The sequence below is a fragment of the Oryx dammah genome, unplaced genomic scaffold (assembly GCF_014754425.2).
Source record: "Oryx dammah isolate SB20612 unplaced genomic scaffold, SCBI_Odam_1.1 HiC_scaffold_12, whole genome shotgun sequence".
In the NCBI taxonomy this organism is placed as follows: domain Eukaryota; kingdom Metazoa; phylum Chordata; class Mammalia; order Artiodactyla; family Bovidae; genus Oryx; species Oryx dammah.
In genome coordinates, this window is record NW_024070196.1 from 28,633,640 (window position 1) to 28,660,300 (window position 26,661).

At 37.4% G+C, this 26,661-nt stretch overlaps 1 protein-coding gene across 2 annotated transcripts in view; it reads left to right on the top strand.

Annotated features, from left to right (window-relative positions):
* Positions 1-26,661, top strand: part of SCLT1 (sodium channel and clathrin linker 1) — a 245,289-nt gene that overhangs the window by 131,289 nt on the left and 87,339 nt on the right. For both annotated transcript variants that reach the window (XM_040250523.1, XM_040250522.1), the window contains exons 11-15: positions 200-291; positions 6,427-6,604; positions 16,620-16,718; positions 22,421-22,492; positions 26,082-26,156. In XM_040250523.1, the coding sequence (XP_040106457.1) occupies positions 200-291; positions 6,427-6,604; positions 16,620-16,718; positions 22,421-22,492; positions 26,082-26,156 (516 nt within the window). The remainder of the gene's footprint in view (positions 1-199; positions 292-6,426; positions 6,605-16,619; positions 16,719-22,420; positions 22,493-26,081; positions 26,157-26,661) is intronic.

Sequence of the window (26,661 nt, forward strand, 5' to 3'; positions counted from 1 at the left end):
TGGACAGGGAAGTCTGATGTGCTGCAGTCCATGTGCTTGCAAAGAGTCGGACATGACTGAGTGATTGAACTGACTGACTGAAACTTATATATGAAATTCTATCAATATAATAGCTTTAGAGTGTTTTATTTATTCTGTTTAATGATGTATTGAATTTTTACCTACTAAACGTAAACATTCAGTTTCTTTTCTTTTCTAGGAGGAGGATATGGTTTCTGCGCAAGGAAGAGAAGAAGCATCAGATAGGCGCTTACAGCAGTTACAATCTAGTATGAAACAATTAGAAGCAAGGTAAATTGTTACATACATCTAGCGTTATCTACAAGCTTCAAAAGTTATTCCATATTAGAATTTGTTTATTATACTTTGTTTTATAAGTGCTAAACAAACTATAAATCATAGGTTTAAAATCTAGTTTGTTAGATATTGCTTATTTTAAAAGTCATATTCAAAAGATTGAACATATATTTGAACATATACTCAAAGATCATTTCTCTCTTTGCTTTTTCTCCAAAACAGTATTAGTCAAGTTTAGTTAATCCGCAAATTAAAAATGTTCCTTTTCACCTTAAAACAGGAAAAGAGATAGTGAAGTTGCGTAAAAATTATATAGAAAAATCCTTTCCTTGCTGAGCAGATATGTGAGGAAAAAATACTTGAGAAATCATTGTTGCTGTTTTCCCTGAAGTCTTATGAAACAGTAATTTTCAGTTCCCTTTGAAGGTCTGGGCTACTTTTTAGGATGCTTCCCCAGGTGATGCAGTGGTAAAAAATCCACCTACAAATGTAGGAGACACAAGAGACATGAGTTAGATCCCTGGGTCAGGAAGATCCCTTGGAGAAAGAAATGGCAGCCTAATCCAGAATTCTTGCCTGGAAAATCCAATGGATGGGCCACAGTCCATGACATTGCAAACAGTCAGACACGACTTAGTAACTAAGCACGCACACTACTTTTTAAATATATTTTGTCTTTAATTGCTATCTTAATGCATACTTGTTGCATACTCCTTTAAGAAACATTAAAATTGTCATTTGTGGTCTATTAAAGATACAGTGACTACAGCCCATAAAATCACATTATGGTTTATAGCTAAAAAATCCACTCAGTAGATTGGAATCTGTTATACTCAGAAATAGTCTACTGAAATAAGCACATCAAAATTGAGATCTCAGTTCTAGTCACAGATCCATGGCTGATTGTGTTTATTCAGAAAAAAATTAGTGTTTTTGGACTTCTGTTTCTTATTCTCCAAAATGTTAATGAAAGTAATTTCTTTGCTCACAGTGGGTTCAGAACTAAATGATTTTAACTGCTAACTTGAGATTCTGATTAAAGAAGTTGTTATTTTTAAGTGCTGGGTTTTTTTTTTTTCCTAAATGTTTCAGTAGTTGGTCAAATATTTGACTGTTTACATCTTGAGTTTATTTTTTGTTTACCTTAGAGAAAAAGTCTCCGGTTGTAGATTTTTCTTATTTGTTATTTTAGTAGCATTCTGTGTTATGCACATAAATGCTAGAGACTTGAAATAGTGAAACTGAATAAGTGAATTTCACTTCCTTTGATTCTGATAGTACTTCATAAAGAATCAAATTGTTCATCAGTGCTTTAAGCTGTGTTTTTAGTACTTAAGGCTTTGAGATTTTCAAGGTTTTCTGTTTGGCTTTTCGTATAAAGTTATAACTTAATTGAAAGCTTCTGAAGAAGGGATTCCTGCATATGTAAGAAAATCTAAGGGTATTTTTTAAAGTTCAGTATTCAGCTAGTTGCCTTTGAAGAGGAAATTTTTACATTGACTGTCTTTTGGAGCTATTAAATTAATATTGTTTCTATTATGATAAAAATGTTTTACTTTAAAATTTAAAAACTCCTATTATTTTACATAAGACAAAGCAGAATTTTTAGTGTAGTTGGTATGTGTCTAATGTTCAGCCATTATTTTAGATGTAAATCTATCCTATTTAATGTAACTACCAGATTGAAAAGCTGTGTTTTTAATGGGCATCTTTGTTCTATAAAATCAAACACATATTACTTATTTATAAAATCATTATTTGTGATTCTTTCAAATGCCACAGACATCTAGGAAGCGTAAATCATTTCCTACCATCTTCCAAAGACAGCCACCCACCCCACCCACCCCACTTTTTTTAGATAACTCATGGGGACTGGAATTCTCTCTAGGGAATGACAGTTCTTTGGGAAAGACTGCTAGTTTGTATCTGCTCTGTTGAATAAGATTGAAGTGAAATGAATAAAATTGCTTTAAACTACCTCTTCATATTTTTAAGTTTGGCGTTTCTTTCAAAGAATATGCCAATAAGACCAAAATTTGAACCACTGTTCTTTGTTGTCCTTTGTTGCCTCCACCCCATTTTAATAGATGCCATTCCCCTCAGCTTCCTGAGTACACGTGGAAGGTGTACTTAAAAACATTGTTTAGAAATATCTTTATTTTACCTTTAAAGGTGTTTCATAGTTTGACTGAATAATGAATCCTATGTTGGAAATTCTAGGTTTTAAATAATTTTTACCTTAAAAATTCCTTTCATTCAAAATTCCAAATTTTTTTATTTGACCTGTTTCCCCCTCCCCTGGTGACTTGCAGGGTCATCCACTCCACTGCTGCCACAATTAATATTCTAAAACTGCACAGCATGTACCTTTAGTAAGAATTATTTTTCATTCATTTTACTGGGGACATTTCAATATAGAAATGATATTCTTCAATTTGGGGGAATTTTTCAGGTATTTTTTTTATTGTTGTTGTTGAATAATTTTATTCTTTTTTTATCATTTTTTTTCTCAAACATAGTATTAGCTGGATATTGGATCTAAAGGATTGATTCCCTCATTTTCATATTTTTTCTGTCCCATAGTCCATTTGTTCATTTATTTTCTCCTTTCTTGGGAGCTTCCCTGGTAGCTCAGCTGGTAAAGAATCCACCTGCAATGTGGGAGATGGGTTTGATCCCTGGGTTGGGAAGATCCCCTGGAAAAGGGAATGGCTACCCACTCCAGTATTCTGACCTGGAGAATGTCGTGGACTGTATAGTCCATGGGGTGACAATTGGAGGTTTCTTTCAATTTTCTTCTAGTTAACCATTTGTTGAATATTTTATTTAGCTATCATAATTTTTTTAAAGAGCCATTTCTTATCCTTTGAATGTTTCTTTTTCTATAGTATCTTAGTACAGATAAATGTTACATTGTCTCTTTATTAAGTGTTTTTAAATATTGTTTAAGATTTTATTCTGCCATCTGCATTCTCTGCTTTCTCGAACATTCATTTTTTTTTCTGTATGCCTGTCTGTCTTCCTTCAAAGGCTTGGTGATCCTTTCTATCCATTGATATTTAAAAGTAAGATACCAGAATACTTGCTTCACCATCACATATACTAAAAACTGGAACATACAGAGAAAATTAGCATGGCCCATACACAAAACCATGAAACATATCTTATTTTTAAAAACCAAACTCATAGATACAAAGAATAGATTGGCGGTTGCCAGAATCAAGGAGTAGGGGGTGGCAGAAATAGGTGAAGGTAATCAAAAGGTATATACTTCCTATTATATAAAAAAAAAAGATGAGTCATGGGGATGTAATATACAGCATGGTGACTGTAGATAATAATACTGTATTGTATATTTGAAAGTTGCTAAGAGAATAGATCTTAAAAGTTCTCATCACAAGAAAAAAATTTCAATTGTATACGTGGTGATATGAGTTTGACTTATTGTGGTTATTTCAAAATATATGCAGATACTGAAGTATTATGTTTTATACCTGAAAATAATATATAATTGTCCCTCAGTGTCCACTGGGTTTTGGGCTCAGGACCCCTGTGGATACCAAAATCCATAGATGTTCAAATCTCTTATAAAGTAGTTGCAGTGTTTGTATATAACCTATGCACATCCTCCTGTATACTCTAAATCATCTCTAGATTACCTAAAAATACAGTATAAATACTATGTAAATAGTTGACAATGCATAGCAAATTTAATACTTTTTGGAGTTTTTTTTTTGGATTTTTAAAAGTATTTTTGATTTGTGATTGGTTAATCTGTGATGTGGAAAGCACAGATATGGGGAGTTGACTGTAATGTTGTATGTCAGTTATATCTCAGTTTTTTATCCAAAAAGTAAGACACCAGAAAGTAGATAGGTAGGTAGATATGTATAAGTGGTCTTGTAGTCTGGCAGTATTATGTTGAGTTAGTGAGCTATCCTTGGACAGTCCTCTGAGATCAGAGTCTGAGGGTGCTCTCTCTTGGCCTAATTTCTCCAAAGTTTAAAGTAGGGTCCATCAGCCTTTTGATGTGAACTGGGAATTGAAGCACACAAACCTGAGTGTGTCCTAAAACTGAAGAGTTGGGGGCAGAGGGGAGTGATAAAGTTAAGTATGCAAACTTTCGTTTGGTACCCTGTATTTTTAGTATTAACCAACTTAACTTGAAATGACAGCCTCTTGCTGCATAGTTATGGATCTGTGAGTTGAATCAGTATAATTTAAGTGGAAGTTTCTATTTGGCAGTATAGTATAGTTTTTAGGAACACTGACTCTGGGCACAAACTGACTGAATTCAAACTCCAGCTTCATCAGTAACTAGATCAGTAATGTTGGGCAGATTGCTTACCCTCTTTGTACTTCTTTATCTATCTATAAAATAATGTTTTAACCTACCCCATTTAGTTTATATAGTATACCTCATATCCTACATCATAGGCTAATGCTGTAACCTATATCATGGCATTGTTGAAGATATTGAGGATTATGTTTTCAACATACATAAAGTACCTAGCACAAAGACTGCTCTTACAAATGTTTGTGATTATCATTGCTGTTACTATTATTATAAAGAGGGAACTTGACCCAGTTTTAGTAAGCTGAAAGAAGGGATTCATATAAGATTTGGCTGCAGAGCATATAGAAGCGCTATATGAGAATAATAGCAACAATACATCTTTTATGTTAAAAACTATGGAAACCTTTACATCCTGAAGCTGATGGTCTGAATGTACTATCCTGTAACTCCACTATAATCAAATCACTATGACTTGGGCATCAAATAGACAAATAGATTAGTGAATCATGACAGTCTATAAGTAAGTCATATTTGCATATTTTAGATATGGTAAGGGATTATTTCAGTTCATCAGTTGCTAAAGGTACTCATACAGCTGGCTCTCAATCTGGAAGAAAGTTAAGTTGGACTCCTCTCTCATAGCACATTCAGAAGTAAATTCCAGATTAATTAAAAATTTACAGGTAACAGTGTTAGGGCATAACTTTTTTTGAGGAAATCTAGGAGCTTACATTAACAATCTCTTGATAAGGGAGATCATCTTTTAAAAAAACTGAAATCCCAGATGTTAAAAAAAATAGTCAAATTTAGTTATATTAAAGTGAGCGTTTTTAGTGTAATAAAGATTTCTGAAATAGAGACAATAGGTAACAACAAAACACTAGATTTGGGGAAAAGTATTTGCACCATATAGAACAAACTGAAGGTTAAATATCTTAATATTCAAAAACTTCTTATAAAGGAATAAGCAAAGTAAATAAGCCATCAGGAAAAAAAAAATGGGCAAAGGATATGAAGAGGGAATTCAAAGAAGACAATTCACTTAGCTAACAAACTTAAAAAAATGCTTAAACTCTCCAGGAATTTGGGAGATACAAATTAACAGTGAGGAGAAGTTACATCCATCAGACTAGGAAAGAAAAGAGCTCCTGGTTATATTGGTTGAGGTGATTCTTATAAGGCATTATTGAATATTAAAAAGCGAGTGCAGAAAAGGGTGTATACTATGATCTTAGTTTTTATAACAGGAAAAATTATGTTTAAAAAGCTATGGATAGATTGTATATACTGTGTATGCATATTTATGTGTATGTGTATATATAAAAATCATACATATGATTTTAGGAACATGGAAAAAATATTAAAATATATGCATTATTTTTAACATGGGTTACCTGGATAGAGCATAAGGAAAGGAGCCAAGGAAAAAGCTAAAAGAAAAAAGGACCATATAAACAGAATAACTTATTCTTTAAGGATTTGCTTTATAACACTGTCATGTGACTATTAAGACAGAATAAATTAGTGTGAGTAGAAAAGTGTACAAAGTGTAATGCAATCAGAGTCAGAATATCTAGGCTCGTCTAAGCCCCATTGCTCTTTATTCATATGACCATAATTAAATGTTTAAGCTCTCTGGGTCTGTTTGTTATTCTTTTAAATGGAAATATTTGAAACTTACTTTATAGAACTTTTATGTGAATTAAATGAGAAAATACATGTGAAAGTAACTGGAATAATGTTTACCCTGTAATAGATGCTTTGGAAATCTCCTGTCTCCTTCTTCCTTTTTAAAAATTTTTAACTTTCTCAATGGGACTATTAATTTTTAGATTATCTGTGGCAGTTCAAGAAGCCACCCAATTAAGAGCAGAACGAACACATCTGGAGAAACAAACCAGAGCATTACAAGCAAAGTGCAGTGAATTAGAAGATGAGAAATACGAAGCTATTGTAAGAGCCAGAAATAGCATGCAACTCCTGGAAGAAGCTAACCTTCAAAAAAATCAGGTAAGAAAATTAGTAAACAAGTTTATTAAATAATAAATATATAATAAATAAAACAATGAAATGCTGAACATTCCTCCATGTGACCTGATAGTAAGGGAATCGGTAACTACAGAATTAACACATGAAAATGAAATTGCTACACTCACTAATAGTAGACATACTGCTTTCTTGACGTTAAGACCTAACATCATAAAATATGATAGTGTCAGCCCTCTCCTAAAACTTTCATATCAGACTTCTTTTATATCTCCATCCTTGTGTAACTAATCTTCATCCGTGTAGTCTCATACTTAAAAAAGAACTTCTAAAGCAATTTACTGCAGTATGTATACTCTATTTTGTTCACTTGAATAAGATGAATCTTCTTAATGTTTATTTCCCCTTCATTACCTATGTAATTACTCTAATACAGCAAGAAGCTTCATTGACAGGAAGTAAATTTAGTTATGAAGATTTAACTGGAGGCTTCGTGTCACTGTTCTTTGTTTTTCTAACCCTCTCACAATTGTGATTACTGTGCTATCACATATCATGTCTTTTGGCTTTTACCACTTGCATTTAATGGTATTTAGTTCATAGAAGTTACAAAATTTGTTTTTAATGTTTCTGGCTGCCTTACATGAAGTGAAGTGAAGTCACTCAGTCGTGTCCCACTCTTTGTGATCCCATAGGCTGTAGCCTACAAGGCTCCTCTGTTCATGGATTTTCCAGGCAAGAGTCCTGGAATGGGTTGCCATTTCCTTCTGCAGGGGATCTTCCCAACTCAGGGATCGAACCCAGGTCTCCCACCATTGCAGGCAGATGCTTTACCGTCTGAGCCACCAGTTCAGTTCAGTTCAGTCACTCAGTCATGTCCAACTCTTTGCGACCCCAGGAATCGCAGCACGCCAGGCCTCCCTGTCCATCACCAACTCCCGGAGTTCACTCAGACTCACATCCATCGAGTCAGTGATGCCATCCAGCCATCTCATCCTCAGTCGTACGCTTCTCCTCCTGCCCCCAATCCCTCCCAGCATCAGGGTCTTTTCCAATGAGTCAACTCTTCGCATGAGGTGGCCAAAGTACTGGAGTTTCAGCTTTAGCATCATTCCTTCCAAAGAAATCCCAGGGTTGATCTCCTTCAGAATGGACTGGTTGGATCTCCTTGCAGTTCAAGGGACTCTCAAGAGTCTTCTCCAACACCACAGTTCAAAAGCATCAATTCTTCGGCGCTCAGCCTTCTTCACAGTCCAACTCTCACATCCATACATGACTACTGGAAAAACCATAGCCTTGACTAGACAGACCTTAGTCGGCAAAGTAATGTCTCTGCTTTTGAATATACTGTCTAGGTTGGTCATAACTTTTCTTCCAAGGAGTAAGAGTCTTTTAATTTCATGGCTGCAATCACCATCTGCAGTGATTTTGGAGCCCCCAAAAATAAAGTCTGACACTCTTTCCACTGTTTCCCCATCTATTTCTCATGAAGTGATGGGACTGGATGCCATGATTTTAGTTTTCTGAATGTTGAGCTTTAAGCCAACTTTTTCACTTTCCTCTTTCTCTTTCATCAAGAGGCTTTTTAGCTCCTCTTCACTTTCTGCCATAAGGGTGGTGTCATCTGCATATCTGAGGTTATTGATATTTCTCCCGGCAATCTTGATTCCAGGTTGTGTTTCTTCCAGTCCAGCGTTTCTCATGATGTACTCTGCATAGAAGTTAAATAAGCAGGGTGACAATATACAGCCTTGACGTACTCCTTTTCCTATTTGGAACCAGCCTGTTGTTCCATGTCCAGTTCTAACTGTTGCTTCCTGACCTGCATACAGATTTCTCAAGAGGCAGATTAGGTGGTCTGGTAGTCCCATCTCTTTCAGAATTTTCCACAGTTTCTTGTGATCCACACAGTCAAAGGCTTTGGCATAGTCAATAAAGCAGAAATAGATGTTTTTCTGGAACTCTCTTGCTTTTTCCATGATCCAGCAGATGTTGGCAGTTTGATCTCTGGTTCCACTGCCTTTTCTAAAACCAGCTTGAACATCAGGGAGTTCACGGTTCACGTATAGCTGAAGCCTGGCTTGTAGAATTTTGAGCATTACTTTACTAGCATGTGAGATGAGTGCAATTGTGCGGTAGTTTGAGCATTCTTTGGCATTGCCTTTCTTTGGGATTGGAATGAAAACTGACCTTTTCCAGTCCTGTGGCCACTGCTGAGTTTTCCTAATTTGCTAGCATATTGAGTGCAGTACTTTCACAGCATCATCTTTCAGGATTTGAAACAGCTCAATTGGAATTCTGTCACCTCCACTAGCTTTGTTCATAGTGATGCTTTCTAAGGCCCATTTGACTTCACTTTCCAAGATGTCTGGCTCTAGATTAGTGATCACATCATCATGATTATCTGGATCGTGAAGATCTTTTTTGTACAGTTCTTCCGTGTATTCTTGCCACCTCTTCTTAATATCTTCTGCTTCTGTTAGGTCCATACCATTTCTGTCCTTTATCAAGCCCATCTTTGCATGAAATGTTCCCTTGGTATCTCTAATTTTCTTGAAGAGATCTCTAGTCTTTCCCATTCTGTTGTTTTCCTCTATTTCTTTGCATTGATCACTGAAGAAGGCTTTCTTATCTCTTCTTGCTATTCTCTGGAACTCTGCATTCAGATGCTTATATCTTTCCTTTTCTCCTTTGCTTTTCGCCTCTCTTCTTTTCACAGCTATTTGTAAGGCCTCCCCAGACAGCCATTTTGCTTTTTTGCATTTCTTTTCCATGGGGATGGTCTTGATCCCTGTCTCCTGTACAGTGTCATGAACCTCATTCCATAGTTCATCAGGCACTCTATCTATCAGATCTAGGCCCTTAAATCTATTTCTCACTTCCACTGTATAATCATAAGGGATTTGATTTAGGTCATACCTGAATGGTCTAGCGGTTTTCCCTACTTTCTTCAATTTAAGTCTGAATTTGGCAATAAGGAGTTCATGATCTGAGCCACAGTCAGTTCCTGGTCTTGTTTTTGTTGACTGTATAGAGCTTCTCCATCTTTGGCTGCAGAGAATATAATCAATCTGATTTCGGTGTTGACCATCTGGTGATGTCCATGTGTAGAGTCTTCTCTTGTGTTGTTGGAAGAGGGTGTTTGCTATGGCCAGTGCATTTTCTTGGCAAAACTCTATTAGTCTTTGCCCTGCTTCATTCCGCATTCCAAGGCCAAATTTGCCTGTTACTCCAGATGTTTCTTGACTTCCTACTTTTGCATTCCAGTCCCCTATCATGAAAAGGACATCTTTTTTGGGTGTTAGTTCTAAAAGGTCTTGTAGGTCTTCATAGAACCATTCAACTTCAGCTTCTTCAGTGTTACTGGTTGGGGCATAGACTTGGATAACTGATATTGAATGCTTTGCCTTGGAGACGGACAGAGATCATTCTGTCATTTTTGAGATTGCATCCAAGTACTGCATTTCAGACTCTTTTGTTGACCATGATGGCTACTCCATTTCTTCTGAGGGATTCCTGCCCGCAGTAGTAGATACAGTGGTCATCTGAGTTAAATTCACCCATTCCAGTCCATTTTAGTTCTCTGATTCCTAGAATGTCAACATTCACCCTTGCCATCTCTTGTTTGACCACTCCCAATTTGCCTTGATTCATGGGCCTGACATTCCAGGTTCCTATGCAATATTGCTCTTTACAGCATCAGATCTTGCTTCTATCACCAGTCACATCCACAACTGGGTATTGTTTTTGCTTTGGCTCCATCCCTTCATTCTTTCTGGAGTTACTTCTCCACTGATCTCCAGTAGCATATTGGGCAACTACTGACCTGGGGAGTTCCTCTTTTGGTATCCTGTCATTTTGCCTTTTCATACTGTTCATGGGTTCTCAAGGCAAGAATACTGAAGTGGCTTGCCATTCCCTTCTCTGGTGGACCACACTCTGTCAGACCCCTCCACCATGACCTGCTCTTCTTGGGTTGCCCGGCAGGCATGGCTTGGTTTCATTGAGTTTGACCAGGCTGTGGTCCTAGTGTGATTAGATTGACTAGTTTTCTGTGAGTATGGTTCCAGTGTGTCTGCCCTCTGATGCCCTTTGCAACACCTACCATCTTACTTGGGTTTCTCTTACCTTGGGCGTGGGGTATCTCTTCACAGCTGCTCCAGCAAAGCACAGCTGCTGCTCCTTACCTTGGACAAGGGGTATCTCCTTACCGCCGCCATTCCTGACCTTCAACGTGGGATAGCTCCTCTAGGCCCTCCTGCGCCTGTGCAGCCACAGCTCCTAGGGATGCTCCTCCCAGCCGTGGGCCCTAGCCTCGGGCATGGGTGGCTCCTCAGGGTCACCCGCCTTGGCCTCGAGTGCGAGGTGGCTTCTCCCAGCCGCCCCTGACCTCGGACGTGGGGTGTCTCCTCCTGGCTGCCCCTGCCCTCGGACTCAGGATAGCTCCTCCTGGTCGCCGCCCCTGACCTCGGATGCGGGGTGTCTCCTCCCAGCCCCCTCTGACCTCGGACGCGGGGTAGCTCCTCTCCGCCGTTCCTGCGCCATCACAGCCTGGCACTCTAGGCTGCTGCCCCTGACCTTGGACCTGGGATAGCTCCTCTCGGCCGCGCTTAGCGCGCCAGCTCTCACAGCCGCCTTAGTCCCTTTCTCCCCCTGCCCCCAATCCCTCCCAGCATCAGAGTCTTTTCCAATGAGTCAGCTCTTCCTATGAGGTGGCCAGGGTACTGGAGTTTCAGCTTTAGCATCATTCCTTCCAAAGAAATCCCAGGGTTGATCTCCTTCAGAATGGACTGGTTGGATCTCCTTGCAGTCCAAGGGACTCTCAAGAGTCTTCTCCAACACCACAGTTCAAAAGCATCAATTCTTCTGTGCTCAGCTTTCTTCACAGTCCAACTCTCACATCCATACATGACCACTGGAAAAACCATAGCCTTGACTAGACAGACCTTAGTCGGCAAAGTAATGTCTCTGCTTTTGAATATACTATCTAGGTTGGTCATAACTTTTCTTCCAAGGAGTAAGCATCTTTTAATTTCATGGCTGCAGTCACCATCTGCAGTGATTTTGGAGCCCCCCAAAATAAAGTCTGACCTTTTCCACTGTTTCCTCATCTATTTCCCATGGAGTGATGGGAGCAGATGCCATGATCTTAGTTTTCTGAATGTTGAGCTTTAAGCCAACTTTTTCACTCTCCTCTTTCACTTTCATCAAGAGACTTTTTAGCTCCTCTTCACTTTCTGCCATAAGGGTGGTGTCATCTGCATATCTGAGGTTATTGATATTTCTCCCAGCAGTCTTGATTCCAGCTTGGGTTTCTTCCAGTCCAGCGTTTCTCATGATGTACTCTGCATAGAAGTTAAATAAGCAGGGTGACAATATACAGCTTTAACGTACTCCTTTTCCTATTTGGCACCAGCCTGTTGTTCCATGTCCAGTTCTAACTGTTGCTTCCTGACTTGCATACAGATTTCTCAAGAAGCAGGTCAGGTGGTCTGGTATTCCCATCTCAGTTCCGTTCAGTTTAGTTCAGTCGCAATCATTAAATTATTATTTCACTGAAGTAACATTCATTGAATACCTAGTACATTTATAGTATTTCCGCTGAGAAGTATGCAGAACACAAACGAAATACTTTGTGTATGTTTCCTTTCTTACGTGATAGAGGGTTTTCCAAGAGGACTGTTAAAAACAAAACAAGCTATAAGTTACATCTGAAGAAGCTACTAGGAAATAAAAAAGAAATAATCATCCAAATCTAAGCTGTGGGAATGCTAAAGTACTTTTTATGTCTTTCAGATAATATTCCCTTCTGTGATCAGAATTCAGTTCAGTTCAGTCACTCAAATGTACCTGATTCTTTGCAACCCCATGGACTGTACCATGCCAGGCTTCCCTGTCCATCACCAGCTCCTAGAACTTGCTCAAACTCATGTTCATCAAGTCAGTGATACCATCCAACCATCTCATCCTCTGTGTTCCCCTTCGCTTCCTGCCTTCAGTCTTCCCCAGCATCAGGGTCTTTTCCAGTGAGTCAGTTCTTTGTATCAGGTGGCCAAAGCATTGGAGTTTCAGCTTCAGCATCAGTTCTTCCAATGAATATTCAGAACTGATATCCTTGAGGAATGACTGATTTGGTCTCCTTGCAGGCCAAGGGACTCTCAAGAGTCTTCTCCAACACCACAGTTCAAAAGCATCAATTCTTCAGTGCCTAGCTTTCTTTATGGTCCAACTCTCACATCCATACTCGACTAGTGGAAAAGCCATAGCTTTGAGTAGACAGACATTTGTCAGCAAAGTAATGTCTCTGCTTTGTAATATGCTGTCTAGATGATTATAGGTTTTCTTCCAAGGGGCAAGCATCTTTTAATTTCATGGTTGCAGTCACCATCTGCAGTGATTTTGGAACCCCCAGAAATATAGTCTGTCCATGTTTCCCATCTGTTTGTTCTGAAGTGATGGGACCAAATGCAATGCTCTTAGTTTTTTGAATGTTGAGTTTTCAGCCAGCTTTTTCACTCTCCTCTTTCATTTTCAAGAGGCTATTTAGTTTCTTCACTTTACACCATAAGGGTGGTGTCATCTGCATATCTGAGGTTATTGATATTTCTCCGTGCAATCTTGATTCCAGCTTGTGCTTCATCCAGCCTGGCATTTTGCATGATGTTCTCTACACATAAGTTTAATAAGCAGGGTGACAGTATACACCCTTGACATACTCCTTTCTCAGTTTGGAACCAGTCCATTGGTTTTGGTCACTGCCTCTTGTACAGTGTCACGAACCTCCATCCATAGTTCATCAGGCACTCTGTCTATAAGATCTAATCCTTTGAATCTATTTGTCACTTCCACTGCATAATCGTCAGGGATTTGATATAGGTCATACCTGAATGGTCTAGTGTTTTTCCCTACTTTCTTCAATTTAAGTATGAATTTTTACAATAAGGAGTTCATGATCTGAGCCACAGTCATCTCCTGGTCTTGTTTTTGGTGACTGTATATAGCTTTTCTGTCCTCAGCTGCAAAGAATATAATCAATCTGATTTTGTTATCAACCATCTGGTGATGTTGATGTGTAGAGTTATATCTTGTGTTGTTGGAAGAGGGTGTTTGCTATGACCAGTGTGTTCTTTTGTCAAAACTCTGTTAGCCTTTGCTCTGCCTCATTTGTGTATTCCAAAGCCAAGCTTGCCTGTTACTTCAGGTATCTATTGACTTCCTACTTTTGCATTCCAGTCCCCTGCGATGAAAAGGACATCTTTTTTTGGTGTTAGTTCTAGAAGATCTTGTGGATCTTCATAGAACTGGTCAGCTTTAGCTTCTTCAGCATCAGTGGTTGGGGCATAGATTTGGATTACTGTGATGTTGAATGGTTTGCCTTGGAAACAAGCAGAGATCATTCTGTGATTTTTGAGACTGCACCCAAGCACTACATTCTGGACTCTTATTGACTTAAGAGGCCTACTCCATTTCTTCTAAGGGATTCTTGCCCACAGTAGTAGATACAGTGGTCTTCTATATTCATCAGTTCAGTTCAGTCGCTCAGTCGTGTCCAACTCTTTGCGACCCCATGAATCGCAGCATGCCAGGCCTCCCTGTCCATCTCCATCTCCTGGAGTTCACTCAAACTCACGTCCATCAAGTCAGTGATGCCATCCAGCCATCTCATCCTCGGTCGTCCGCTTCTCCTCCTGCCCCCAATCCCTCCCAGCATCAGAGTCTTTTCCAATGAGTCAACTCTTTGCATGAGGTGGCCAAAGTACTGGAGTTTCAGCTTTAGCATCATTCCTTCCAAAGAAATCCCAGGGTTGATCTCCTTCAGAATGGACTAGTTGGATCTCCTTGCGGTCCAAGGGACCCTCAAGAGTCTTCTCCAACACCACAGTTCAAAAGCATCAATTCTTCAGCACTCAGCTTTCTTCAAGTCCAACTCTCGCATCCATACATGACTACTGGAAAAACCATAGCCTTGACTAGACGGACCTTTGTTGGCAAAGTAATGTCTCTACTTTTCAATATGTTATCTAGGTTGGTCATAACTTTTCTTCCAAGGAGTAAGCGTCTTTTAATTTCATGGCTACAATCACCATCTGCAGTGATTTTGAAGCCCAGAAAAATAAAGTCTGCCACTGTTTCTCCATCTATTTCCCATGAAGTGATAGGAGCAGATGCCATGATCTTCGTTTTCTGAATGTTGAGCTTCAAGCCAACTTTTTCACTCTCCTCTTTTACTTTCATCAAGAGGCTTTTTAGTTCCTCTTCACTTTCTGCCATAAGGGTGGTGTCATCTGCATATCTGAGTTCATCAGTAGTCATCAGTGAATGGTGATCTGAATACTGTCTATTAGAACTAGGATGAAAGGCACAAAATACACTGTATTCTTGGAAATTCCTCTAAACACCTAAGTTAACTAAAAAAAATTAAGAGCAGGGTAAAATTATTTATCTAATCTGAAGCTTAACCATATGAGTGTTCTTAACATCAGATCATAAAGATGATCATTTTGTATGGAGCACAGTGGACAGAGAAGATAGTAGTGATATTCAGTGCTTGTCCCTTAAATTTTCTCAACCAGGTCTCAAGTCTACAAATTGGTCTTGAGTCAAATTTCATGTTTATGTCTGCAGTGTGTATTAAGTTCCCTCTTGACTCACTGCTTAATGACCAGAGAGTTCCCACCTTCAGTTGCTTGTTCCAAGAAGTCAAAAGTTCTTTGAACCAGTCATACAAACAGGCATGAAAGACAGCGTTAGCATGGTTTTCTTATGAAACTTCCCTTTTCCCATTGTCCCATTCTCCCTGACAAGGTTGTTATATCAGAATAGCTGTTACTTCTCACTAGCTTACCTATATAAGTGGAGGAAATTTATTAAAACAAAACAAACAAAAAATAGAGATAGGAATGTGTATGGTATCTTTGGAAGATAGTGGGGTCAAAACAGAGAACCACTAGTAAGTAATGATATTTAATTGAAAAAAGATTAACTCAAACGTAAAATTTTAGGAGTTCCAGGCTCAGGAAGATATTTGAATTAGAGATATAAACTTGGGACTTGTCAGCATATAAATGATATTTAAAACCATGAGTTTGGATTAGACCACCAAGAGATAGATTTGAATAGAGAAAAAGACCAAGAACTAAGTCTTGGGTTGTCCATTAATAAAGAGGTTCAAGGAAAGAGGAAGAAACAGCAATGTAGACTCAAACGGAATAATCAGTGAGTTAAGAGGAAAACCAATATTATGATATGCTAAAAGCAAAGTAAAGAAAGTAGAACAAGGAAAAGAAAATTTTTATCTCAAGTAGTGCTTGACAGATCACATAAGATAATTACTCAGAGGTGACTCTTGAGTTAGCATTGTAGAGATGATGGTGAAAGCCTGATTAGGGCGAATATAAGAGAAAGTTTTGGAAATGAGCAAGTGCAGACTTTAGAAAAGTTTTGTTCCACAAAAAAGCAAAGAAATGGGGTGTGAATGACAACAGAACTAGGATCATAAGAGTATTTCTTTAGGGGAAATGAAAATGATTGGTTGGTTAGAAATATCATTGAGATGAAGTGGGTGGTGTCTGCTGTGATGGAGGTATGAGGTGACAAGTGACATAATTTGAATAAAACCAAATAGTGGAAAGGAATGGAATAATAATTAATTAATAGAAAGGAAAGCCTAAGAGGTTTCTCCAAGAATATAACATTTAAATTTGATTACTTAAATTTGATAAATTTTACATAGGTAATAAAAGAGAAGGAAAATTCAAACATAATTCTAAATTTCCATCTGTAGGGATCAGAGGAGTGATGGTACTGGCTGAAATAAATATCAAAGAATAATAATTTTTTAGTGAGGACAAGATCAAGTGAGGAAGTTAGAGGAAATAAATATCATTCATAACTTAGACAAGATCTCCAACTAGAGATGTCTCAGAAGTTCCAAATAAGATGTATATTTTTAAGAAAGTGATTAGTAGACAGGTTTTTACCCACTTATTATATAATCTTAATAATGATGGGATCTGTAATATCAAATTATTTTCTGAAGGCTCTGCTTGAGGAGAAGCAAAAACAAGAAGATATAGAGAAAATGAAAGAAACAGTTTCTCAGATTGTGCAAGACGCTTCCCTAAGAACCAGGACGGCGGTAAGGAGTTTTAATTATATTTAAAATTCAAAATTTTACAGAATTTCACAGCTTAAGACTAGCTACTACCTGAGTTTTTGCCTTATGAACCTAGGTAAGTAACTATCAACTGGTTATATCAGCTGTACTAAATTTCACATAAAAATCATCTCATCATGGTAGCCCCTAACATTAGAGCTGGAGTGAAATAGAGGTAGTGGGTAGGGTAAGTGGGAAGGAGAGAGATTTAGACTAGGAATATAGTGAAGATTAACTCACTTTAAGTATAAAGTCAAGAAGAAGGATCAAAAAGAATCTTGGGATACATAAGCAAAAGAAGAAAACCTCCTGTTATTTGCAGTATCTTAGAACAAGAGTACTAGAGAAATCTGCTTTAATCTCTTATTTCATTGGTAATGAAGCTTAAACCCATGAGAGGTTATTGATTCACTCAAAATTTTATACTAATTAAAGCCAGAAGTTAGACTCATACCTTCTCCTTGCTATACTGAGCCCAGGGCTATTCAATCACATTATGCTGATACCATACAGTTTGTGAATTGCGTTACTGTTTACAATTCCATTATCAAAACTAAATCTTGCATTTTTGTGTTAAAAGTAATGAATTGTTTCTTGGTTTGAATTCTGAGCCTTATGAAAGTTAAAACTGTCTTAGAGGGACTTCTCTAGTGGTCCAGTGGCCAAGACTCTGCACTCCCAATGCAGGGGGCCTGGGTTTGATCCCTGGTCTGGGAACTGGATCCCACATGCCACAAAGAAGACTCAGCACAACCAAATAAATAAATGCAAAAAATTTTTTAAAATAAACTATCTTGGAAATATAACTTTGCCTACATATGAAGAAAAAGGGAGGACATAATATTTGTCTTTTCCTCTAATATGAATTAATTCATAATTGGTGAGGATAAAGTTAAAAAATTTAAAGTGAGTTTAGGAGTAAGAAACCACAAAAACCCATTTTAAAGACGAAAAAACTAAAAAACAGAGTAGCTAGCTGGAGAGGGTGTGGAGAAAAGGGAACCCTCTTACACTATTGGTGGGAATGCAAACTAGTACAGCTACTATGGAGAACAGTGTGGAGATTCCTTAAAAAACTGGAAATAGAACTGCCTTATGACCCAGCAATCCCACTGCTGGGCATACACACTGAGGAAACCAGAATTGAAAGAGACACGTGTACCCCAATGTTCATCGCAGCACTGTTTATAATAGCCAGGAAATGGAAGCAACCTAGATGTCCGTCAGCAGATGAATGCTTAAGAAAGCTGTGGTACATATACACAGTGGAGTATTACTCAGCCATTAAGAAGAATCCATTTGAATCAGTTCTAATGAGGTGGATGAAACTGGAGCCAATTATACAGAGTGAAGTAAGCCAGAAACAAAAACACCAATACAGTATACTAACACATATATATGGAATTTAGAAAGATGGTAACGATAACCCTGTATGCGAGACAGCAAAAGAGACACAGATGTATAGAACAGTCTTTTGGACTCTGAGAGGGAGAGGGAGAGGGTGGGATGATTTGGGAGAATGGCATTGAAACATGTATAATATCATATATGAAACGAATCGCTAGTCCAAGTTTGATGCAAGATACAGGATGCTTGGGGCTGGTGCACTGGGATGACCCAGAGGGATGGTACGGGGAGAGAGGTAGGAGGGGGTTCAGGATGGGGAACACGTGTACACCCGTGGTGGATTCATGTTGATGTATGGCAAAACCAATACAATATTATAAAGTAATTAGTCTCCAATTAAAATAAATAAACTTATATTTTAAAAAAAAGAAATTTCCAAATCCATGAAAATGAAAGAATTGTACAATGAACACTTATTTCTCTCTCACCCAGAAAACTTTTAGTGTCTTGCTATGTCCATTCCATGTCTCTTTATGTTCCATACACACTCTTCCCTTTTTCCATACATTCAAATATAAGCTTCAGGCCTCATGACACTTCATCTTGACATCTGTTTCCTAGACAAAGGGCATTTTGTTACACAACTACAGCAGTATTACCATATCTTTAAAAAATCAGTATTATTTCAGGCCACACTCAGATTTCTCTAGAATATTCTTTAAGGTTGTTTAGATTTTAAAGTTCAGGATCCAGTCCATGTTTATGCATCATTGTATTTGACTGCCATATCTCTGTGCCTGCATGCTTGAACAGTTGTGTCCGACTCTTTGCAACCCCATAAACTGTAGCCCTCGAGGCTCTTCTGTCCATGGGATTATCCCGACAGGAAACCTGAAGTGGGTTGCCATTTCCTCCTCCATGGATCTTCCTGATTCAGGAATTGAACCTGTGTCCCCTGCAGCTCTTGCATCGGTAGACGGATTCTTTGCCACTGAACCACTTAGGAAGCCTACCATGTCTCTGTTCTTGTTAAGTCGTGTCTGACTCTTTGAGACCCCATAGACTGCAGCATGCCAGGCTTCCCTGTCCTTCACTGTCTCCCGGAATTTGCTCACACTCATGTCCATTGAGCCGGTGATGCCATCCAGCCATCTTGTCCTCTGTCACTCCCTTTTCCTTCTGCCCTCAGTCTTTCCCAGCATCAGGTTCTTTTCCAGCAAGTCGGCTCTTCGCATCAGTTGGCCAGAGTATTGGAGTTTCAGCTTCAGCATCATTCCTTCCAATGAATATTCAGGGATTTTTTTCCTTTAGGATTTACCAGTTTGATCTCTTTGCAGCCCAAGGGACTCTTCAAGAGTCTTCTCCAATACCACAGTTTGAAAGCATGAAGTGTTAAGCATCCAGCCTTCTTTATAGTCCAACTCTCACACCTGTACATGAGTACTGGAAAAACCATAGCTTTGGCTCTTTGTTGGCAAAGTGAAGTCTCTGTTTTCAATATGCTGTCTAGGTTTGTCATGGCTTTCTTTCCAAGGAGCAAGCATCTTTTACTTCCATGACTGCAGCCAACCATCCTCAGTGATTTTGGAGCCCAAGAAAGGAAAATCTATCACTATTTCTACTTTTTCTCCACCGTCAGAGCCTTTAGCAGAGTCAGTGAAGCAGAAGTAGATGTTTTTCCAGAATTCCCTTGCTTTCTCTATGATCCAGTGGACTTTGGCAGTTTGCTCTCTGGTTCCTCAGCCTTTTCTAGACCCAGGTTGTACATTTGTGGGTTCTCAGTTCACGTACTGCTGAAGCCTAGCTTGAAGATTCTGAGTGTAACCTTGCTAGCATGTGAACGGAATGCAGTTGTGCAGTAGTTTGAACATTCTTTGGCATTGCAATGAAAACTGACCTTTTCCAGTTCTGTGGCCAGTGCTGTTTTTCCAATTTGCTGACGTATTGAGTTCAGTGCTTTAACATCATCTCTTAGGATTTGAAATAGCTCAGCTGGAATTCCATCACCTCCACTAGCTTTGTTCATAATAATGCCTCCTAAGGCCCACTTGATTTTACACTCCAGGATGTCTGGCTATAGGTGAGTGACCATACCATCATGGTTATCTGGATCATTAAGACATTTTTGGTATAGTTCTTCTGTGTATTCTTGATACCTCTTCTTAATCTCTAAATCTGCTTCTGTAAGGTCCTTACTGTTTCTGTCAGGTCCTTACTGTTTCTGTCCTTTATTGTGCCCATCCTTACATAAAATGTTCATTTTGTATCTCTAATTTTCTTGAAGAGATCTCTAGTCTTTCCATTCTATTGTTTTCCCCCATTTCTTTGCATTGTTCATTTAACTAGGCTTTCTTATCTCTCCTTGCTCTTCACTGGAATTCTGCATTCAGTTGGGTATATTTTTCTCTTTCTCTCTTGCTTTTTGCTTCTCTTCTTTCCTCAGCTATTTATAAAGCCTCCTCAGACAACCACTTTGCCTTCTTGCAATTATTTTTCTTTGGGGTGGTTTTGGTTACTGCCTCCTGTACTGTGTTATAAACCTCCATCCATAGTTCTTCAGGCACTTCGTCTATGAGATCTAATCCCTTGAATCTATTCATCATGTCTACTATAAAATCATAAGGGATTTTATTTAGGTCATACCTGAATGCTTAGTGGTTTCCCTACTTTCTTCCATTTAAGCCTGAATTTTGCAATAAAGCTCCTGATCTAAGCCACAGTCAGCTCCCCATTTTGTTTTTGCTGACAGTATAGAGCTTCTCCATCTTCAACTGCAAATAATATAATCAATCTGATTTTGATATTGACCACCTGGTGATGTCCATGTGTAGAATCATCTCTTCTGTTCCTAGAAAAGGGTGAGAGTCCATCTTCTATTAAGCCAGAGAAATTAAGGAAATTTGCATAAATGTACAATAATACCACTTTTCTAAATATTTTTTTTTGGAAAATATACGTATTTTCAAAAGAGTATATTTTTTATGTTAACCTGTGACAACTTTAGTTACTTTTACTTATGGGATTCAGTTCAGTTCAGTCGCTTAGTTGTGTCCAACTCTTTGCAACCCCATGGATCACAGCACGCCAGCCCTGCCTGTCCATCACCAGCTCCTGGAGTTTACCAAACTCATGTCCATTGAGTTGGTGATGCTATCCAGCCATCTCATCCTCTGTCATCCCCTCTCCTCCTGCCCCCAATCCCTCCCAGCATCAGAATCTTTTCCATTGAGTCAACTCTTCGCACGAGGTGGCCAAAGTACTGGAGTTTCAGCTTTAGCATCAGTCCTTCCAAAGAAATCCCAGGGTTGATCTCCTTCAGAATGGACTGGTTGGATCTCCTTGCAGTCCAAGGGACTCTCAAGAGTCTTCTCCAACACCACAGTTCAAAAGCATCAGTTCTTCAGCGCTCAGCTTTCTTCACAGTCCAACTCTCACATCCATACATGACCACAGGAAAAACCATAGCCTTGACTAGATGGACCTTTGTTGGCAAAACAATGTCTCTGCTCTTGAATATGCTGACGAGGTTGATCATAACTTTCCTTCCAAGGAGTAAGCGTCTTTTAATTTCCTGGCTGCAGTCATCATCTGCAGTGATTTTGGAGCCCCCCAAAATAAAGTTTGACTGTTTCCACTGTTTCCCCATCTACTTCCCATGAAGTGATAGGAGCAGATGCCATGATCTTCGTTTTCTGAATGTTGAGCTTTAAGCCAACTTTTTCACTCTTCTCTTTCACTTTCATCAAGAAGCTTTTTAGTTCCTCTTCACTTTCTGTCATAAGGGTGGTGTCATCTGTATATCTGAGGTTATTGATATTTCTTCCAGCAATCTTGATTCCAGCTGGTGCTTCTTCCAGCCCAGCATTTCTCATGATGTACTCTGAATATAAGTTAAATAAGCAGAGTGACAGTATGCAGCCTGACGTACTCCTTTTCCTATTTGGAACCAGTCTGTTGTTCCATGTCCAGTTCTAACTGTTGCTTCCTGACCTGCATATAGGTTTCTTTAATAAGTAAATATTTTGAAATTTTGTTTTCCTTTCTAATATGGTAAATTTTAATAAAGAACTCATTGTAAAAGCAAAATTCTTTCTTTTTATAGTATACAAGAATCTTAAGACAGGAAATTTAACAATCACTGTCCTTTAGGATACATCACCTTGTTCATTTACTTTCACTGTCATGATGAATTCTTCACTCTTCAGTATATTTTGTGTTTATCCTTTATGCCTTAAAAATTATAATTTTATTTTTAATCAGAATTAGTATTATACATGTTTTATTAGATGTTAATTATTTTTATTGTAGACTTAATTCATATGTATCTTACTTTACAGATTATAAACACAAGAAAACAATATAATAAACAGATTTTTCAACTAACAGAAGAACTTTCAGCCCTTCAAATGGTATGTTAGAAAACTGTGTTGACATTTTCTTCTGAATATTGCTTATTTTAAAGGTCAAGATCACATTATTGAGCATCCATTTATTCAAAAGATAGTCATTAATGCAGGGACTGAGATAGATGCTAGGAAAAGAAAAAAAATCAAGATAAACATACTACCTGCAATCTTGGAACTTATGGTCTGGTAAGAAAGATGGATGACATTCATCATGTTTCACTATGATTACCTTTTTTCGACAAAGAATGCACAGGGTACTGCTGAAGCATCCAGGTACAGTTGCTGCCACGTGCTGGGTTCATATGAGAGGTCAGAAAAAAGAAAGTATACATAGCATTGGGAAGGAAGAAAGTCTTCCAAAAAGAAATGAGTACTGGGGGATGGGTAGGCAAAGAAGGAAGAGGAAAGAGTACTTGTGTAACTCGAGGTGGGATTAAATATATACATTTAAATTTAACTCAAAGATTTGATAAAGTGAAATTTAATAACTTTGTTCACAGGACCATGAAAGTAAAACAGTTTCCAGAGATTAGAAAGATTGTCATTTCCAGTTTTGCAAACTCATCTTTTCTGAATCTCTATGTCATTTTTAATCTTTCTTACAAAATTTATCAATCAATTATGTCTGGTAATAAGTGTGAGACATCATGTATGCCTTCTTTTCTATCTCCTTGTCTTCCTTCTTGCTCCCTGCCTCCCCTTCTTTGTCTTTCTCCATGAAAGTCTTATCTTTCCAAGTAGCTTGTAAGTACTTCACAGTAGCAAAATGTTATGCTTTACTTTATTTTCTCCATTACTTAATACAGTATTTTGCACAATGTATTTTCAATAAATAGTTATTGACTAATTGATATTTAAACACCTCTAAAAGAATGATCATATTTTTCGACATTCTAGTCTAGGATTATTTAATAGATGTAAACTCTGGAGGGACAAGAACATTATTTCTTTCTATTTAGAAATAGATACTATATAAAGTCTGCAGAGATTTTAAAAATAATTGATAGCTATGTAACAATGATAGCTATATAAACTCACTTTAGAGTAAAAATTATAATTTCAGTGTGTCTTAAGAGATGCTTCTTAGGATTTATAGTAAAACATTCATAACTCATAACTAAGTGGATTTTTCTAAAGATATTAAATATTATATGATGTCATATTGGTTTCGTTAAAAAAGCTGTACTAACTGGAGTTTTTTAAACGTTAATCACTTAGAGGTATGCTTGAAGTACGACATGTTCAACTACTTTTAAAAAGCACATTTTCTCGGAAACTCAGACTGCAGTTTGAGGCGTAATAACCTGATGCTGACTATTGATTTCTATTCTTCATTATCAGTTTTACCCTTTATGCTATAAAGATGAAGTTAGGGAAGTTAACCATACTTTAGCTAACCCAACCTAAGTTATGCACTTTAGCTAACCCAACCTAAGTTATGCTTGCAGGAAAGAGAAAACCTTATATTTTAGGGTATTATGCAGATTTTTTGGATAGGCATCACTGACTCCATCCATGTACATGAGTTTGAGCAAGCTCTCAGAGTTGGTGATGGACAGGGAAGCCAGGCACACTGCAGTCCATGGGGTTGCAAAGAGTTAGACGCAACTGAACTGAGCTGAAGAAAAGATCAGAGTCAGTTTTATCTCAAGCCATGTACCCCCTTTAAAGAGCAATGTAACAGAATTTCTCTTGAAATACTCAAGGTTTTACTCCTGCCAAGTAGCAGAGGTTTTACTCCTGCCAAGTAGCAGAGGTTTTTGTTAATCTATAGTAAATGAGGGAGAGGATTGGATATAAATTCCCAAATTCATACAATTTGAGACATTCATTATGATCTTTTTTAGATCCATGATCATGGCTTATATGATAATCTGTGATATTGATTCTTAATATTTATTGAGATTATCTTTATGATACACTTTGGGGGTATGATTTTGAAAATACTCCACGAGTACCTGAAAAAATTTCTAGTATCATTTGGTTGTTTCTTGTCCAAAAGGTAGGAATATTGGTGGTGATTAACAGCAGATATCTGCTAAAATTTTTAGACCAGTGAAACTACTCTATATGATTCTATAATAGTGGATATATGTCATTATAAATCTTTTCAAACTCACAAAGTATACAGCACCAAAATTGAACTCTAAACTGTGGACTCTAGGTGATAATGATGTGTGATGTAGGTACATCAATTTTAACAAATGCACCACTACTGTTGCAGGATGTTAATAATGGGAGAGGTTATCTATGTATGAGGGAAGGAAGTATAGGGGAAATCTGTAACTTCCTCTCAATTTTACTGTGAACCTAAACTGCTCTAAGAAATAGTCAATTAAAAAATTACATGAGATGGGTATGAACATAGGAGAAATCCCAAATTTTGTACCACAATACTACCTTTTCATAGATTAGCAACTTACTACATAAATGTATCTTACACAGTAAGTTCTCCATTAATAAAAGATAAATTTAGATTAATTATCTGATTTATTTTAGAAGCTTTAAAAACATTTTTTAAGCTTTTTTACTTTGTATTATAGTTTCAGATGAACAGCGAAAGGACTCAGCCATAATATACATGTATCCATTCTCCCCCAACCTCCCCTCCCATCTAGACTGTTACATAACAGTGAGCAGAGTTCCATGTGCTATACAGTAGGTCCTTGTTGGTTATCCATTTTAAGTATAGCAGTGTATGTTGTACTTTTGTAAAATAATTATGATAAAGATAATTGAGTATTAGCAGTGTGTTGTCCGCAAAGCAGGTTCATTCATAGCATAATGGTAACCATACCCATTCTTAAAAATAGAGAATAGCTGTGAAGAGCCATTGTTAGAATGATTGTTCTTAGTTTCAGTCTCATTTGCAAAACTTTAAATTGTATTGACTATTGATTAGCTTGTTTGATTTTACTGATTAAATTCTTTCAAGCCAGTAACCTGGTACTCTGTGACCACCTAGAAGTGTGGAAAGGAGGGGACATGTGTATACTTATGGCTGATTCCTGTTAATTGTATGGTAAAAACCAATACAATATTATAAAGTTCTCCTCCAATTAAAAATTAAAAAAAAAAACTTTCAAGCCAGAAATGTTTTCTATTCATGTTAATAAAATGTTTTACTGTATCAATTTGCTGTTCACAAGATTTGTGAAAGAAAATTAACCATTCCAGAATTTATATATCCATGTACGTTTTAGGCCAGAGGTTATCCCTATGGTAGTGTGCCACAGTCTAGTTCTGTTACCTTTTTAAAATATGTGATAAGAGTATATGAAAAGGAAAACTGTAATATGAGAAAGGGGTTTCATTTATTTCTCCCTGGAATCCATCAACCTCTGTATTCCATCTAGGATGTTTATCTAGAACTCACTGGCTTTCTACACCAGAGTTGATTTCTGAAATCCTGAATAGGTAGCTTTTGAAGTTTGAGCTTTTAAAAAAATAAAATAATGAATATGATCTTCTTATATAGATAGGGTAAGTGTGATATTTCTATTATAAACAAATTGTTTTCCCTTTCCATTTTCCTCCATTTTTCTTAAGGTTTTACAAATATGTTTATTTAAAATATGATTTTAATTTATAGGAGTGTGCTGAAAAACAAGATCAAATCGAAAGAGCCATCAGGGAGAAAAAAGCAGTGGAAGAAGAACTAGAAAAGGTAAAAAGAAAAAGGAAAAAATAACTACCTAAACCCAACTGCAAATATTCAACATTACTGTCTGCTTTCATCATACTATCTACTAGCAACCCCTATGTTATAAGTATTCTCCTGGTGAGTTCTTTTATTTGCTTGGAATATTTTCAGAATCTGCATTTAAATACTGATATTGCCTATATACATTTCTTTGTAAGAGTGGCCACATTTTTTTTAAACTTTTTTATGATGTAACTGTATTCCTTGCTTAGACCACATCCCAATATTAAATTTTATTTTGTCTTCCTTGCTTAGACCACATCCCAATATTAAATTTCATTTTGTCTTTCTTTTTTTTTAAATTTCTACCAACTTTTACTGGCTTTAGGCCATCTGTAAACATAGCAGGTATATATAAACAAAAAATTATAAATTGCTATGATTTTTACCTTTTAAAAGTACAGATTTTTATTCATAGTTTAGAAAGAATATTTACCCCAGTGGCATTTGAGAAAGAATGTTGTAAGAA